The sequence below is a fragment of the Choloepus didactylus genome, chromosome 25 (genome assembly GCF_015220235.1).
Source record: "Choloepus didactylus isolate mChoDid1 chromosome 25, mChoDid1.pri, whole genome shotgun sequence".
In the NCBI taxonomy this organism is placed as follows: Eukaryota; Metazoa; Chordata; class Mammalia; order Pilosa; family Megalonychidae; genus Choloepus; species Choloepus didactylus.
The window spans coordinates 1457564-1474961 of record NC_051331.1 but is presented as its reverse complement, the minus strand read 5'-3'; the positions used below and the strand labels follow the sequence as shown (position 1 = coordinate 1474961).

Here is a 17398-nt window from a genome sequence, read left to right as displayed (position 1 = left end):
CCACTCTCCTGTCCATCTGTCTATCCATCCATCCATCCATCCATCCACCCACCCATCCATCTGTCTGTCTATCTGTTTCCCAACCCAGCCACCCATGCATTCATCCATCCATCCATTTACCCATCTGTGTATCCAGTCATCTGTTCGTCCATCTACCCACCTGTCCATCCACCCATCCATCCCACAAACAATTATTCATCTCCCCTCTGCTCCCGCCCCAGGGAGCTCCCAGCTGGGGGTGGCAGAGCTGGGACCCCCTCCGAGCTCTACAGACCGGACTGGGCTGGAGGGGGTGGGGGGACATGGGGGATGGGGCAGGTCCCCCACCCAACAGGGGCCTCAGTTCACCCCCGTCCCCCCAGCCCAGAGGTCAGCTCACCCCCTGCCCGGGGTTCGGAACTCAGACTGGGGAGTCACCAGGGGAGGGGGTGGGGGGGTCACCCACCTGTCACCCCCAGCCCTCCGTGCACCCTGAATCCGCCCTCCTCCCTGCTGCTGCCGCCCGGCCTTGCGCAGACCCCTACAGTCCCCAGGGGCCCCAGCTCAGCCTCCCACCCCGGCGTCCATGATAAACGCATTACCCACGAAGGCCACCAGGTGGCAGCAGCTGCCCGCCCTCGGGTTTGCAAAACTGATCTGGTTCCCACGGGGGCGGCTCCAGTTAAAACCCAGAGCGAGGGGAAGCAGAGGGAAGAGGCCACTGGGGACGAGGGCTGGAGCTCAGAGGTCCCGGCCCTCTCTCAGGGCCTCAGATCCCCATCTGTGCCACCCTGTTCGGCTTCCTCCCCCTCCCCCAGTTGCTTGTACGCCACCCCCAGTCCACAGCCCCCAGGATCCAAGGAGTGGGGAGTCAGGCAATTTCCCTGAACCTCGGCTGGGGCTTCTGCAGACCCCCCACTTCTACTGTGGGGGGCTGAGCGGGGCAGAGGGGCCTGGGGCTCCGGGAGCCCCTTTTCCACCCTGGGGGGTGGGGGCTGCCCAGGAGGAGGACAGCAGCGCGGACAGAGGGCGCCTGGGCCCTGGATCCAGCCAGGCCTGAAGCCCACCGCTTGGGGTGACTTTTCCTTTGGATCCCGTTTCATGGAAGACACTAGGAAACCACAGAAGGGTCTGACGCTCCAGTTTTGGGGTTCCTACCTCAACGGGTTGGGGGAAAATGCCAGCCTCCGGGAGGGGGCTCCTCCCAGCAGCTCCCGGAGTGCATCGCCCCATTTCACAGTTTCATTCATTCATTCATTCATTCAGGAAGACAGCGCTGAGCACCAGCTCTGTGCCATGCTCCGTCCAGCGCAGGGTCATGAGTGGCTCCTGGCTTAGGTGGGGCCGACACTAATGTAATCACCACCCAGATATATCGTAACAACGTGAGCAGGTCTCAGGGAGTGAGAACAGGGTGAGTGCAGGAGGGCTTCCTGGAGGAGGCAGCGAGGAGAAGTTGAGAGAGAGCAAAGGCCCCAGGGCAGCTGGAGCCAGGGGAGGGTCGCGAGGAACCGCCAGCTGCTCCCCGAGCTGCGGCCCCACTTCGCGTCCCCAGAGCGGCGGGTGAGACCTTGGTTTCCCCATGGCCTAGTGGTGCCTGCTGTTTTCTGTCCGTGTCCAGCCATCCTCGCGAGTGTGCCAGGCCCCCCGACTGCGTTTTCCTGACGAGTCGGATGCGGAGCATCTTCCCGGCTTTCTTGACCATTTTTGTATCTTCTTTAAGAAGAAACGTTGGGGCAGGTCCTTTGCCCGTTTCTGACTTGGGTTGTTTCTCCTCTTCTTATTGAGCCGTGGGAGCTCTTTATATATTCCTGACTCAGGCCCCATAGCGGACACGTGATCCCAAGTGTTTTCTCCGGCTCTGTGGGCATCTGTCCACCTCCTGGAGGACGGCTTTCCTCGGGAAAGTTTTACACTGTGACGGAGTCCAGTTCACCTGTTTTATTGGGCGGCCTCTGCGTTTGGCACCGGACGGGCACCCATCAGTGCCATCAAAGTTTAATAACAGAGCGGCTGGGCCCGGGCCAAGATGTCACCCACCTGGCCCAGCACCCTGGCCCGAGCAAGGCCCCCGGGTCCCCCACCCCGAGCTGCGCCGTTTCCCAGCCCTGCCAGGGGCTAACGCTGCTCGGGGGGATTCATGGCGCCAAATGCCCAGGAGGGGAGAGGAAAACATCATCGGGCCGGCTGGGGGGGAACTGGGGGTAGGAGCTGGGGGGAGCTGCCTCCAGCCGGTGAGTGTCCCTCCCCGAGCCTCAGTTTCCCCATCAGTGAAATGGGCTGTCGAGCTGTGAGGGCTGAGAAGGGGGAGGAGGGAGGTGCCCAGCATGGCTGCTGTCAACCCCCCCACTGTACTAAAATTCTCGGGTTCGCTCCACTTGGGGGCTGGTGTCGTGGGGCCTGGGGTCCGAGGAGGGTTGTGGCATCTCCTAAGAGTAAAGGGACAGCATCTGACCGTCCGCTCCCCGGGCCCCCTGGAGCCAGCCCCCCACTGCACCCCCAGCCCCTGCTCCAAGGGGGGACCTGCCCGCGGTGAGGGAACAGCGGTGGCTGGTTTCGCAGGTGGCGGCTGAAGCCACAGGCCCGGGGCCCGGCAGGCCTGGGTTTTGGGCACAGTGCCCGGCTCCAGCCGCCGGCCGCCGCCCCGGGGTTTGCTTGGCCGCTGCCCAGGACTCCTTTGTGCAAGGGGCGGAGGGGGCGGGCCCCGGGCGGCCAGGGGGACTGGAGTGGGGGCCCGGGGTCATTTCAAACGCTTCTCATCGGGGAACATTCCAGACGGGGCCCACCTGCCCTGCGTACTGGGGTCCCTCGGCCCGCCGCCCGCACCCCTCCCACCCGGATGCACGGAGGCCCCTGCTGGCTGGCCGGGACCCCAGAACAAAGTCGCCCCAGAAACCCACTGGTAACCATGGGCCCCCCATTTCCTCGTCCCACTCGGGGACCCCCAGCTTCCCAGGCCCAGGCCTCGGTTTCCCCATCCGGATGGACGAGTTGCGGCAGGAGGGGCCGTCCATGGCGGGTCTTGCCCGGCTGTAATTTTGTGTTTCTGGTGGTTATGGGGTGATTATTATTCTCCGTCCCCCTCTGGGATGGGGAACCAGGTGAGCTGGGCTGGGGAGCTGGGTTCACCCCAGCAGGTTCTCAGCGACTAGCGCTGGGGTCCGCCACTGGGCTCCACCGAACCCGCCTTTCATCCATCCCTGGACCCCTGGACCCCCAGCCCCCTGGACCCCCCAGACCCCTGTGCTCTGGGGGTGCCAGTCTCGCCTCTGAGCCCCGCTCCCCAGAGACGGACAATGCTCCTATGAATCGTCATCAAACCTGCCTCGGGGCCCTATCCTACAACCTCCTGGGAAGGACAGAGACATCAAACATCAGTGCTTTGATGCATCCGGAACTTTCTCTGAGCCTGGCTGGGGCTCCCCGTTATCCAAAGGGGAACCCCCCGTGAGGGAGGCATCACCCAACAGACAGGATGCCCGTTCACCTCGGAATCTCAGACAAATTGCAAATAATTTTTTAAGCATAAGTATATCCCAAATATTGCATGGGATATACTTGTATTAAAAATTACTTGTTGCTTGTCTGAAATTCGGCTGGAACTGGGAGTCCCGTATTTTATCTGGAAACTCCTCGTCCACTGTTTGCACAGACGGGGAAGGAAGCAGAGGCCCAGCGAGGGACAGGCAGGGAGAAACCACGCCGGGCCCTCCACGCTCGGCTCCTGCCGCCCGGTGCCCGCCCTGAGCCGCAGCCAGGCCCCTGCGCCCGGCCACCCTCCTCGCCAAGCCCTGCGGGTCACTGCCGGCGGCCGCGGGGTGACTCCCCTGCGACCCGATACCTGCAGCCGCCTGTCACTCGATCCTCGGTAAACAGTGTCCCGGGCACGGACACGTTGCCAGGCCCAGGACGGCCCCAGACGCCTCCAGCCAGGACACCGAGTCTGGGGCCTGGACACCCTCTGCCACCCACACCCCGAGATTCCCCAGTGGGCGATGGGAAAGCCCGTGGAACCAAGCCCCATGGGCACAGACAGCTCCGGCCGGCGACAGGGGAATATTCAGCTTTTACTACATTTTAAAATGGTTGAAAAAGCATCAAAAGAAGAGCGGGTGATGCAGGCAGTGGACGGGACTCTGGTTTCCGCGTGGCCTGCCAGTGACCGTCCCCACACGGCCGGGAGCTCGGCACCGACCCCTGGCCCTTGGTGGGGAATTTGCCGCCTCCTGGTTTCTTGGTGTCCTCGGCTCTCCCTTGGGACCCGCTGGCGCTCGGCGGCCTGCAGGGTCCCTGCATGTGCAAACAAATCCATCTCCCCCGTGCAAGCCCCGTCCGGCCTGTGGGTCCAACGTGGGGATTTGGCCCCTGGGAGGGTGAGGACAAGACCCCAGGAGGCCCCAAGGGACGAGCTCCAGGCTGCGGCAAGAAAGCCCCTTGTCTCCCCAGGCAGGACGCCGTGGGTGGGCTGGGAGAGCTGGGTTTCCTCCGGGGGCAATGGGGAGCTATGGAGGGTGTGGGAGCAGAGGAGGGCTGCAGGACGGAACGTCTCCTGGCCTTGGATTTCCCAGCTGGGCAGGGGGCTGAGGTGAAAATAAAGGGGTGCAGCCCAGGCACCTCTGCGTGGGGCCACTCGGGGCTCTCCTCATCCGTGCGTCAGACTCTCCGGCCCCCCGTGTGCTGCTTTCCACGCCCACGCATCATCACGTGCCCCTTAGGCACCCCTAGTGCTGCCACCCACCCTCTTGGGGACCCCAACAGTGGGAAGACAGCCAGAAAATCTAGGACTTTTTCATCCTGAATTTGTGAGGCACAAGGAAGGGGCCTGACAGGGGCCGAGCAAGAGAACAGGGAGGTGGGGGGCTCTGAGCCGGGGCAGGGGGGAGGGCTGCAGGGAAGGGCTGTGGGCCGAGGGAACAGCACGTGCGAAGGCCTTGAGGTGGAGTCGAGCTGCCTGGCTGGAGAGCGAGGCCACAGACAGGGCTGGGCAGGGTGCTCTGAGCCTCGTGTCTGCAGCCCCCACCCCACGCTAACACATGGGTGCAACCAGCCTCCGCCTGGTCCCAGGCCACCCACACACTCGCGTGCAAACGCCAGCACACGCCAGCACATGCATCACGTGGGAGGCTCAGGAAGTGCAGCCGAGGCTCCCCAGAGAGCCGGTTTCCCGTTTTCAGAGAGGCTGGAAACTGCAGACGGGCATTCTCCACAGGCCCGCCCCACCCCCACCCCCCCACCCCACCCCCGCCTGGGCTCCCCCAGCAAGGTCAGCCTGAGAAGGAAACTGAGGTTCAGAGAGGACCCCCTCCCCAGGGGTCACACTGGGTAGGAGGTGGGGACCAGCAGGCCGGGGCCACCGCGGCTCTCACCTGCTCCCTTCCTGAGCTTCATCCCCGGCCGGGGGTCCCAGATGGGGAAATGCCCCCTCCAGCCCCACCTGTGCCCCCCACAGCCCCAGGACAAGGGCCTGGCTCCCAGCCCAGGCTCAGGCCCCATGACCTGCTCGCATCACGAAGCGCCAGCCGCCAGCGAAGCAGATTGAGTCCCACCCTCGGGGAAGGAGGGAGAGAGAATTGAGTCCTGGAGCAAATAAACAAGCTCGGCTGCAGCTTCCCCGCCCCACTGGGTCACTGGGTAGCCGGGGACTCACCGGCTTTCTCCTGCTACTGTGGTCTGCACAGGCTGCTCCCCCTGCTGGAACGCCCTTTCCTAGTTCCCTGGTGAACTTCTCTTCATCCGTCAAAGCCCTAACCCCCATGCCCCCCTCCTCCTGGCAGCCCTCCCTGATGTATGGGGCTGAGTGGTCAGCATCTGGCTTTGTCCCCAGCACGATGTCCCTGGGACTCTTCTCTGTTCCACTTTCCTCTTGTCGGTCCCTAAGGCAACCCCTGCCACCCCCAGGGCAGAGATCGGGTGATTCCACTTAAATGAAATACCCAGGCTTAGCAAATCCCCCAAGATGGGAGTCATGTGCACAGCCCTGAGCCAGTCCTGCAGCTCTGGGGTCGAGGGCTCCAGGTGGCCACACCTGGGTCACACGTCACCCCCCGCAGGTGCCCCTAAAAAAATGTGGTTGTGGTGACATACGTAACAGGGAATTGGCCATTTTAACGGTTTTTGAGGGTGTAATTCAGGTCTTAATCACATTCATAATTTTGTGTCACCACCATCACTGTCCATCACTAAACACTCCCACCCCCCAAGTCACAAACTGCACCCCTTTCCCCTCCCACCCCCTGTGGCCTCCCATCTCGGGGGATTTGCTCAGCCTGGGTATTTCATTTAAGTGGAATCACTCGATCTCTGTCCTTTGGTGTCTGGCTCCTTTCTCCCCGTATGTCTCCCAGGTTCAGCCGTGTGGGGGCGTAGGATGTGCGCCCCTTCGCTTCGCGGCTGAACGATTGTCCGCTGTGGACGGAGCCCCGTGCCTCCCCATCGATGGACACCAGGGCTGTTCCAGCCCCTGTGGCTGCGGCGTTGGGGAGCCAGGGGGACACATCTGTGCGAGCCCTGTGCTCAGTCGTTTGGGGTCTACACCCGGGAGCAAAACTGCTGCCTTCTCTGGTAATTCTGTTTAGTCTTTTGGGGACCCGCAGGCTTTTTCCGCCGCGGCTGCCCCCGTTTCCATCCCTGGCAGGGCCCCAGGGCTCCTGTTTCTCCGTGTCCTCGCCAGCGCCTGCGATTTTCCGTTGTTTCGATGACAACGAAGTGAAGGCCAGGGCCCTCCCTGCCCCATCCCGGTGGGGCCCTGGGTGCCTCGGTTTCCCCAGCTGTGAGTCAGGCGAGGCCGTCACTGCTGTCCTCTCGGGCGCCCTGGGGCTGCCCGCTGCCGGCTGAGTCACTGGTTCCTCCTGGGCGCCCGGCCCGGCCACAGCTTTCTGGGACTTTCCAGCCTTCCCTAATCAGCAGGGCGCTCTGGGGAGGAGGATGGGGACGCGGAGGCGGGGCCACAGCCAGTCCGGACAGGTGTGGCTCAAACCCACACCTGCCCACACCTGTGAGCCAGAGGCCCTAACGGCCCCACCTGTGCCCACCGGTGTCCACTGCACACACTCGGCCACAGCCCCTCTGGGGCCACCTGTGACTATGACGTCTGCATGGCATGTGTTCCCACAGGTGTCAGCGCGTTTTACACACATGTGTGCACGCACTTGTGCGGGTCTGTGCTGTTGGAGGTCCCAGGCACCTGTGTCTGTGTCCCCTGGCTCATTTCTGTGTCCCAGTGTGTTGCTGACATCTGCACACACGAGTGCACGCTCGCGTGTGCATCGCAGCCGTCCTGGGTGTAAAGCCCCCCAGAGAAGCCAGCGGCTGTGCAGGCTGACGGCGAGTCTAGAATGTTTTTCAAGCCCCTCCTGTGTGTGTCAGGCCCTGGGGTCAAGAGGCCACGTCCAAAAACCAGCCTTCATGCAACTGCTGGTTAGAAGGGGCAGGAAGCAAAATGTGGTGGGGGAGAGAGGGGACTGACAGGGCCTGGGAGGGGACACAGGTGAGGGGCCGTGGGAGAAAGGCCGGCAGGTGCGAAGGCCCTGGGCCGGGAGGAGCTGCCCCCAGCGCATAGCAGATGGGGGGATTCGGGGAGGAGGCACTGGGGTGCGGGGTCCCAGGACCCCAGGACGCGCCATCCTGTAACCTGAGCCTGCCCCGGCACAGCCTGCCCGGGACGGAATGTGCTGGAGGATTCCTGAGCGGCAGCCCAGCTCGGCCCCCCGCCAGCCCCGGAGGAAAACAAGCGCCCGGAGCCCTGCCCGCTGTCACCCATGGCCTGGCCAGCCTGGGCCAGGGTGGAGGCGACAGGTGGCAGCCGGGCTGGTGAGAGACAGAGGGAGACGGGGAACCCAGGCAAGGTCTGATGCACAGGGCCCTGGGAGCACCCCGACACCACGGGAGGTGGGGCGGGGTCCCCCCCAGTGAGCCAGTCAACACCCCCCCCCCATGCCTGCTGTGAGCTGGGGCCGCCGGGGCTCAGCCTCTGGGAGGCTATAGACAAAGAAATGAATACCTAAGTATGAATTTCCGAGAGCAGGAGAGTGCACTGAAGACCCGGAGCAGGGAGAAGGGGTGACGGGGGTGGGAACCTCAGCCAGGATAGAGGTCCTGAAAGGTGAGGCCAAGGCTGAGCAGGCGGGGGAATGGCATGTGCGAGGGCCCCGGGATGGGAGACATTTGGAAGTTTAGTCACACCAGGGAGCTCGGAGCAGCTGGAGGGTGGGTGGGTGCCAGCTCCGGGGAGGAGAATCTTCGGCCGCCCGCCCAGGCCCCGTGGGCAGTCCCTGCCTCCTCAGGAGTTGCCTGAACCCAGACAGACCGGGCCAGCTCCACCCCGGGCTGCCATTTACCTGAACCAGAAATCCCGTCTCTGTCGGGGGGGAGTGCCAGCACCCGCAGGTGCAGGGGCTCCGGGGGAGCCCATCCTCCCCAGCTCCACGGAGGGGACCCCTTCATGGAACCCCGTCTGCCTCCACTGCCAGGCCCCTCTCAGTTTGGGAACTCAGATCTGGAAGCTGGATCTTTTCTTTGGCATGCCCCGGCTGACGGGAAGCTCACCCGTCTTGGGACATTCCTTCCACAGCCGCCCCAAGGAGCCCTGAATCCGGAACATTCCTGGCCCAGCTGCCTGGGGCGGAGGTGACTGGGTCAAGGGGACTGGGGGCCTCCAGAGCCGAAGGTGCCTGGAAGACAAGGCCCATCTCAGACTGGAGCAGCAGAGTTGGCTGGGGGCTGCTGAGGAGGGGTGTCCTGGGGTCTGATGGAGAAACTGAGGCCGGCTGGCCCCAGGTGGTCGGGCATCTCCTGGCGGCCAGGAACCCAGCACCCCCAGTCCCCGTCCCTGCACAGCCCAGCCCTCCGCCCCCGGCTGGAATTTGCCCCCAGCTCGGGCGATGGTGCAGGCGGGTGCTCAGCTGGGGGCTGCGAGTGGGGTCACGGGCTCCGTGGGGGACATGGGGGGCCTGGGCAGCCACCTGGCTCTCTTGCTCTCAGTTTCCCCACCTGCGACTCCAGAAATCGACTGCCTGTCACCACGTGATTTGAAATAAAAACCTGTACACGACGTCCACGCAGCCCCAAGCAGGAGCAGCCCGCGTCCGTCCACTGATGGAGACACAGGCCATGGCCCGTCCGCTGGGTGGAGCTAAACAGACCTGCCTCTCCACCCTCCCGGGGTCCACTCCAGCCCCGCTTCAGCCCCCCTTGGGCACCCCAGGACCAGGACCTCTCCGCCCTGAGCCTCAGTTTCCCCTCAGCCCTCCTTGGCCTGAATTCAGTCCCTGAGATTCATGACTCAGGAGGGGCTGTGCCAGGGGTCAGGCCGCCCCAGCTATCTCAGCAATCAGGGATTAAAAAAATTTTTTAATAAAATAAATAAACCCGGTCTCTCCTTCCACACTTTTATTTAAAAAAATAATTGTACAAAAGGGAGCAACTTTTTAAGGTTCATCAGAAATGTTCAGTCCCAGGTGGAGGCCCCGCCCCCAGCCAGGGCTGCAACTCTGCAGTTAGGGGCTCCCCAGAAATGCCCCAGTTCCCCATCACCCCAGCCAGACCGCTGGTCCCAGGCCCCACACGTGGTTTAATGCTTGACTGCGGCTGTCTTGAAATTCTCGATCATTTTTGGACAAGAGGATCCACTTTTTTATTACACAAATTATGCAGCTGGCCTTGTCTGTTCTCTGGGGCTGGGATTCCCCAGCCACACACCAAGCGGCTCGGGTTCTGGGGTCTGGGGTACCTGGAGGAGCCCACAGACTGTCCCAGCTGGGCCAGGAATCCCTGGCTTTCAAAGGCTTTGAAGGCTGAAGCTGCTGCCCCCGACCCCACAGGCCCCCGCAGCTCCAACGACCTGCTTCTGCAAACACCTCATGCCTGGGTCCTCTCACCCCCTGAACTTGCTGTGTGGCCTCAAGGCACGGGCTACCTGAGCCCCCATCTCTCCCCACTCAGGTGAAGGGGGTGGGCTCCAAAGAGCACTCAGCTCTGACGTTCGCCAACTTCTTCCTCTCACGCACCTGCCTACTGAACTCCTATTCATACGCCAAAGCCTCATCTAAAATGCCCTTTCCTCCGGGACGCCTTCCCAGCTCCCCCTCTGGAACTGATCTCAGCCCTGGATTCTCTTCCTCTGAGGCTGTCTGTGTCCAGCTGTCTCCCCTGTACTGGAGGCTCCTGGGGGACCCCAGCATTGCCCCCAGGCTGGACACACATGGGTTAAAGTCTCTCGGCTCCTGCACTTGGCATTCAGTGCCTCGTGAGGACAGCCAGACCAGATCCGTCAGATTCCAGCCTGACTCTTCATCTGTCCCGGGAACTCAAAACAGCCCCACCCGTTTCTGAGACTCAGTTTCCCCAATTCAAAGCAGTCAGACTGGTCTGCCCTGGCTCCATGGTGGCTGAAGCCCGTGTGTGGCCCTGTCCATCAAGGTGTCCGCTTGCCTCTCAGCAGGTCATGCAGCGTGGCCTGATGGCCTCTGACAGGGGGTTGGGGTCCTCCTAAAGCAAAACTTCCCATCAAGCCTCGGGGAAACCGGAGGCTCAGACATACCCCACCCCGGCCCCACACGGCCAGGGAAGGGGCTACCAAGGGGCCCCACCTAGAGCAGACTGGGCAGACTGTGGGTTGGGGCACTGAGGTATGTATAGGAGTTCTTCCATTACAAGTTAAAGTCCCTTTCCCGCATCTCCCAACCCTGTTGTGGGTTTCCGGGGTCCCGGAGAGCCATAGGGGGTTCCCAGACCCTCAGCTCACCTCGGAGTACAGGGGCGGCGGGCGGAAGCGGAACTCCTGGATGTAGGCGAAGAAGGGGTCCTCGAGGCCCCTGGAGTCCTGCAGTGGTGGGGCAGGGACCATCTGCTCGCCGGTCACCACTGCGGAGTACTCGGGAGGGGCTGGAAGGGGGAGACAGGTGGGTCAGGCTGGCAGAAGCGGGAGGCAGGAGCCGGGACCGGTGGGGGCCTGAGGCCTGGGGACCCCTCAGCAGGACGCAGAGCTCACCCTCAGGCCTCTCAGGCAGCGCCCCCAGGCCCCAGTCCATGAGGAAGCTTGTGTGGCTGCCCACGCTGGACGAGCGGCTGCTGAAGGGGTGCAGGGGGATGGTGCCGATGACCAGCGGCAGCTCCAGAAGCAGCTTGGATGTGCCAGGGATGTTCACACAGACCTGGCAGAGTGAGGCGTGATGGACGGCGCCCAGGCAGCCTCGGCCACACCTGGCTCCCATTCCCTCCTTCCCAACTCTCCCTGCTTCACAACCCAACCCTCCCTGCATCACAGGAACCCCCGGTCCAGGGGACGGAGTGGACGCAGCCCCCCGCCTGCTCTGGCTAGCGGGACCCATACCATGAGGGCGTAGTCCACGCGCAGCACGCGGCAGTGCAGGATGGAGGGGCCCACGGCCGGGATCCGCAGCTCCCGGCCCTGCCACAGCACCCGCTGCCCGGGGCCCACAGGCTCCCCGGCCAGGCTGGCCAGCACCGTCCGCTTCTGCTTGCGGGCGCCCCTGGCCATGAAGGTCTGTGTCTGCACCACGGCCGCCCGCGGCAGCACGGCGCGCCTGGAGCCATTGTCGACCTCGGCGAAGATGGGGATCACCTCGCCTGCAGCGGGGTGGGCCGGGCCTCAGTTTCCCCACACCGCCCCGATGTCGGCCCTCCAGCCCACCGCCCCGCCCGCCTGCTACCTGGCGTGTAGCCTTTGCGGTCAATCTTGGCCGAGAGGGAGATGAGGCCGCGGTCACAGTACCAGGCCCGGGCCAACTTCTCCCGCGTGCCTGCCTGGGGGACCTGCCATGGAAGAAAGGGAAACCCACGGGTCACCGTGCACGGAGGGAGCCCCAGAACCCTTTGTAAAACAGGCCCACCTTATAAAACCAAAAATTAATGTGTAGTTTGCACTCAATAAGCCGCAAAAATTGCTGAGGATCAGAGAGGGTGAGACGCTGGCCCAGAACCACACAGCAAACAGGCGCTGGTGCAATCCCCACCCCATCCACTGTCCTCCCCGTCCGCCCCCCTCCCCGACAGCTGTCACCCCAGTCGCCTGGCCAGCCCCCCGGGGCCACGCACCAGCAGGGCGGGCGTGTTGATGTCCACCGGCTCGATGACGGTGAACGCCTTCCTGGCGCGGCGGGCGGGCGCCCAGGGCCGGTGCAGGGTGGCCTTGACGCAGTAGCGGACGCTGCCGTGCTTGCCCTCGAAGGACGTCACCAGGGTCCTGGGGGCGCGCGAGGGGCCTCAGGGGTGGAGACGCACAGGTGGGGGTCCCCAACGGGGAGACAAGGGCCTGGGTGGGGCACCAGTCTTGGGGCTCCAAGGCTTCGTGGGATCCCCTGCGCCCGCCACCCCCCGCACTTACGGGGGCAGCTGGAAGCTGAACGGGAACTCGTGGCGCCCGGGCGGCAGCGTCGCGGCCTCCCCGGTGTCTGCGGGAGCGAGCAGAGCGCGGGGCTCAGGGCGGCGTCGGAGTCGCGGGGTCCCCGCCGTCGGGGCGCGCGGCGCGGGGCCCCCGGCGCCTACCTGGCGCGAGCAGCGTGGCGCGGTGGCTCACGACCTCCACGCGCTCGCGGTAGCTCTGCGTGTACGCGGTGCTCGCGCCCGCGCTGCGCGACTCGGTCCAGTGCACAAGGGCGCGGCCCCGGGCGCGCAGCCTCAGGGCGCCCACGCGCGCCGCGCCCGCCAGCTCCAGCAGCACCCGGCCCGCCACGGCCTGGCCGCCGCTGAACACCGGCCCGCCGTCCAGCTGCACCGCAAACGCCTTCACCTTGTCGAACAGCATCGCGCGGGACGCGAACCCGCCACGGAGAAACTCGCGGTGGACTCCGGCTCCAGACCAAGCCTCCCGGCGCTGGGCGGGCCGCGCCTTTATGCGGCGCACGGGGGGGCGGGGCGACGCGGATGCCCCGCCCCCGGAAGGGATCCGCCAGTGGCGCGGCGAGAGGCGGGGCTCCGTCCAGGAATGGAGGGAAAGCCCGGCCCCCGCCGGCAGGGGCGGAGCCCAGGGGGAAACTGAGGCGCGGGGGCGGCCAGGCCTTGAGGTCACCCTGACCCCCCGACTTAATCACCAACAGGCCGCTCCCTGCAGACGTGACTCGGGGCACGTCCAGCCCTCCGCGGCCAACCCCGGCCTCAGTTTCCCCGTCTGTGAGATGGGGCCAGGAGGAGGATGGGGGTGGGCCCCCCTCTCCGCCCACCCTGGTCCAGTGACCCCTCGTGAGGCCTCAGTTTCCCCGACTGTGCAGTCGGGAGAAAGCCAGGATCGCCAACCCGCCCCCGACACGCCGCGGGGTCTCGCCCTAGCCGCGCTCCCTGTCCGACGCCCCTCCCCAGCCTTCAGCCCCTGGCGAGCTCCTATTCGCCCCCTAGGGCCCCACTCCGGGCGCCCTCAGCCCCAGTGACCGCACAGGCAGGGGCAGGGGCAGGGGCAGGGGCACTAGACGCTCCAGGCACCCCGCGTCGAGGCCTGCAGTGCCCCTCAGGGCGGTGCCTCCCTGGGACTCAGTTTCCCCAGAGGCGAGCCGGCGCCGGGCTCTAGGCCGTCCTCGGGCCGCGGGCGCCCCCTGGTGCCGCGCATGCGCCGCTACTCAGACCCAAACCCCCTACCCGGGCTGATCCCTCCGGCCTGGCTCAGGGACCCCCGGGATCCCCGTCGAGGGGCAGACGAACACGGTTACCCCCAGCCCGTGGCGGGGGTCAGAACAGGACCGAAGAGAGTGGTGGGGGGCGGCGGAGACAGGGCGCACAGGGAGGAGCCTGAAGGGCTGCCCGGAGGAGGGGTCAGGGGCCGGAATGCGGCCAGGTGACGGCGCCAGGGCGGGGCTGACCCACTTCACAGACAGGCTCCGGGAGGCCCAGAGAGGGACGGGGCCTCCTGGAGGCTGCACAGCAGGCGGGCGGCTCTGCTCCTCCAGCGTTTTGGGTTTTTTTCACCTTAAATTTTTATTGTGAGAATGTATGTACAACATAACATTTTCCATTTTAACCACGTTCAAGAAATAACGAGTTCAGTGTTGCTAATTATATTCACAGTGTTGTGCTGCTGTCACCACCATCCGTGACCAAAACCCTTCCATGGCCCCAAACAGAAGCTCTGCGCCCCTTAAGCACTAACCCCACTCCCCCACATCCTGCTGGGTAACCCCTAATCTAATTCTGTCTCTAGGGATTTGCATATTCTGATTGTTTCCTGTCATTGAGATCATATGCTATTTGTCCTTTTGTGGCTTATTTCACTCAACCACATGTCTTCTGGGCCCATCCACATTGCAGGACTAGGATTGGGGCTGAGTCATACTCCAGGGTGTGGCTGGACCCCGTTTTCCCCATTCATCAGTTGATGCACAGCTTCTGGCTATTGTGAATATGCTGCTACGAACACTGGGGTGCAGACATCCCCCCGGGTCCCTGCTTGCAGTTCTTTTGGGCAGATTCCTAGAAGCAGGATAGCTGCCTTGGAAGATAATGCTACATCTAATTTTCGGAGGAACCACCAAACTGTTTTCCACAGCGGCTGCACCAGTTTACATTCCCACCAGGAACAGCCGAGGTTTCTGTTCTCTGCGTCCTCACCAACGCCCGTTATTTTCTGATGTTTTTTCTTATTTAAATACTAGCCACCCCAGCGGTATGGAGAGGTATCTCCTGGTTTTGATTTGCATTTCTCTGGTGGCTAATGATGCTGAGCATATTTCCATGTGCTTATTGGCAATGTGTTCATCTTCTTTGGAGAAACATCTATTCAAGTCTTTTGCCCAATTTAAATTGGGCCGTTTCTCTTTTTGTTGTTGAGCTGTAGGGTTTCTTTACATATTCTGGATATTAAATCCTTATCAGGTAACTGTTCCAATATTCTCTCCCATTCTGTAGGTTGTCTTTTCACTTTTTTGATGACGTCCTTTGAGGCACAAAAGTTTTTAATTTTGATGAAGTCCCATTTATCTATTTTTTCTTTTATTGCTGTGCTTTGGGTATAAAGTCTAAGAAACCATAACCTGACATGAGCTCCTGAAGATGCTTCCCTATGTTTTCTTCTAAGAGTTTGAAAGTCCTGGTTCTTCTATTTAGCTCTTTGATCCATTTTGAGTTAGCGTTTGTGTATGCTGTGAGGTAGGGGTCACCGTCATTCTTTTGGATGTGGGTTCCCAGTTCTCCCAGCACTGTTTGTGGAAGAGACTGTTCTTTCCCTGTTGAGTGGACTTGATTCTCTTGTCAAAAATCAGTTGGCCATAGACGTGAGCGTTGATTTCTGAGCTCTCAATTCAATACTATTGGTCTATATGTCTATCCTTGTGCCAGTACCATGCTGTTTTGATTCCTGTGGCTTTGTAATGAATTTCGAAATTGGGAAATGTGAGTCCTCCAACTTTGTTCTTTTTTTTAAAAAGGTGGTTTTGGCTATTCAGGGCCCCTTACCCTTCTATATGAATCTGATGATTGTTTTTTCCATTTCTGCAAAGAAGGCTGTCGGGATTTTGATTGGGATTGCGTTGAGATGTGTAGAATTGCCATCTTAACAACATTGAGTCTTCCAATCCATGATCACAGAATATCCCTCCATTTATTTAGGTCTTGTTTATTATCTTTCAGCAATGATTTATGGTTTTAAGTGTAAAAAGTCTTTCTCCTCCTTGTTAAAATGTATTCCCGGGCATTTCAGTATTTTATGGATGATTGTAAATGCAGTTGTTTTCTGGATTTCCCTCTAGGGTTGTTCACTGCTGCTGTACAGAAACACCACCAGTGTCTGCGTGCTGAGCTGCACCGGCCACTTTGCTAGCTCATCTTCTGGGCTCTAACAGCTTTCCTGTCGGGTCTTCAGGACGTTCAGGGATTCCGGAGGTTACAGGGAGCCCCGGGCTCCGCCCCAACAGAGGTTTAAGGAAGCCACTGGCAAATACCCAGGGCCAGGGACTGTGGGGTGAGAGTGCCCCAGTGTTTCCTGAGGCATCTCGGGAAAGCAAGTGCCTTCCCAGCCCCTCCGTCCCCCTCCCCTCCACCCACCCGGCCCCCAGAGCTGCCTGGAGGAGGTTTCCCATGCGGGTTGGTCAGCGACCTCACCACCCACCCATTTGGCAGAAGGGGACACCTCAGAGGGGGTGGCCAGGGGACCCGGAAAAGCCCAGTTCCCCTCCGCAGTCGCACAGCACCTGACCCGCGAGGGCCTGGGGGTGGGGGGCACAGGGGATGGAGGTTCAGGGCGGGGTAGCGACAGGTGCCTCGCATCCCCATGAGCCCTGAGGCTGCTCCCCCTCTGGGGGGCGTTCCCACCCCTCCCCCACAGACAACACCAGACTCCCCCACCTCGATGATGAGCCCATAACTGCGGACACTGCCGGGTAAACTGAGGCAGCTTCTGAGAAGGGGCTTTCTTTGGGGCCCAGGGATCCAGGACCCTGGGCTAAAAGGGGCCCCTGAGACCCAGAGGAGCATCTCCCACCTCCACCCATTGGTCCCCAGGCGCTGGATAGGGGAGTCCCTGCGCATGGCGAGGGTTCTCTCCGGAGCACAGCCTCTAGCTCGAGGGGATCCTGGCACTGGAAGAGGGAGAGCACCCAGACCCCGGGAAGGGGGTCCCGGCCGAGGGGGGCTCACCTCCCAGCAGCAGCTGCCTCCTCCGCAGGTACGTCTCGGCGGCCGCATAGTCGCTGGACACCGCGTTGACGCCCACGCTACGGACCTCGAACCAGTGCACCGCCGCTCGGCCTCGCGCCGCCACCTCGAGCGCTCGCACCCGTAGCGGCACCGCCATCTCCAGCAGCACCCGGCCGCACAGCCGCTCCCCGCCGCGGTACGCGCCCCCCGGGCCTCGGGCTAGCTCCAGCGTGAAGCTGCGCACGCCTCCGGGGCGCATGGCGCGGGCCGGGGCGCACTGCGCGCCTGCAAACCTCCGGGGTCTCGGCTCCCGACCCCGCCGCCGCAGGCGCCCCCTGACGTCCTCCGGCCTCCGCGATGTGCTGAGCGCTGCGGTCTCCGCGCGGCGGCCACGGACTTCCTGGTCCCCGGCGCCCGCCCCCTGACGCGTCCGGGCCCGGGGGACGTGCGGGCCGCGCGCCCGCCCTGTTGACTTTGCAAACCGTCCCCACCCCCGGCGCGGAGCGGGCCCCGAGGTCCTCGGGTCGGGGCTGCGGAGTCGGAGGCAGCCGGGGAGGATGTGGCTGGCGCGCCAGAGCGGCCGCCGCTCGCTGTGGCCCTCTCGCTCGCCCCCGACCCTTTCGGCCGCGATTTCCCCTCGGTCTCCCTCCCGCCCCAGCCACTCCCGCCTCCGGGCGGGTCCCGGAACTACCGGGCGCAGGCCCTGCCTCTTGGCGTTCGCACCGGCGGTTCCACTGCCGGGAACGCCCTGCCCGAGCGCCCCACGCCCAGGCTCCCCGGTCTCCCGCGGCCTGGTGGCTTTCTTCATGGCACTGTCGCTGGGGCAGAGGGGGCGCCCCCAGTA

The 17398-nt window shown here is 63.0% G+C and overlaps 1 protein-coding gene across 2 annotated transcripts; it reads right to left on the bottom strand.

Annotated features, from left to right (window-relative positions):
• Positions 1–9320: 9320 nt before the first annotated feature.
• Positions 9321–17181, bottom strand: ARRDC2 (arrestin domain containing 2). 2 transcript variants are annotated; one of them, XM_037818536.1, is made up of 8 exons: positions 12484–12883; positions 12323–12389; positions 12034–12181; positions 11649–11751; positions 11309–11565; positions 10967–11129; positions 10721–10860; positions 9321–10464 (listed from the first exon to the last, which is right to left on the bottom strand). In XM_037818536.1, the coding sequence occupies exons 1-8, from the start codon at positions 12740–12742 to the stop codon at positions 10411–10413; spliced, it is 1191 nt and encodes a 396-aa protein (XP_037674464.1). In that variant the 5' UTR covers positions 12743–12883; the 3' UTR covers positions 9321–10410. The 2 variants fall into 2 exon arrangements, with proteins under 2 accessions (XP_037674464.1, XP_037674463.1); XM_037818535.1 differs by lacking the exon at positions 12484–12883 and adding an exon at positions 16555–17181 and having other exon boundaries at positions 9324–10464.
• Between the last annotated feature and the right edge of the window lie 217 nt (positions 17182–17398).

Excerpts from the sequence above, each read along its gene's own strand:
- ARRDC2 (XM_037818535.1), bottom strand. The coding sequence starts at position 16,813 with ATGCGCCCCGGAGGCGTGCGCAGCTTCACGCTGGAGCTAGCCCGAGGC. Across the intron at positions 12,390-16,554 it reads GAGGCAGCTGCTGCTGGGAG|ACACCGGGGAGGCCGCGACG; the intron begins GTGAGCCCCCCT and ends TCGCTCCCGCAG. Across the intron at positions 10,465-10,720 it reads CGCCGCCCCTGTACTCCGAG|GAGGACCCCAACCCCCTGTC; the intron begins GTGAGCTGAGGG and ends GTTTTGCTTTAG.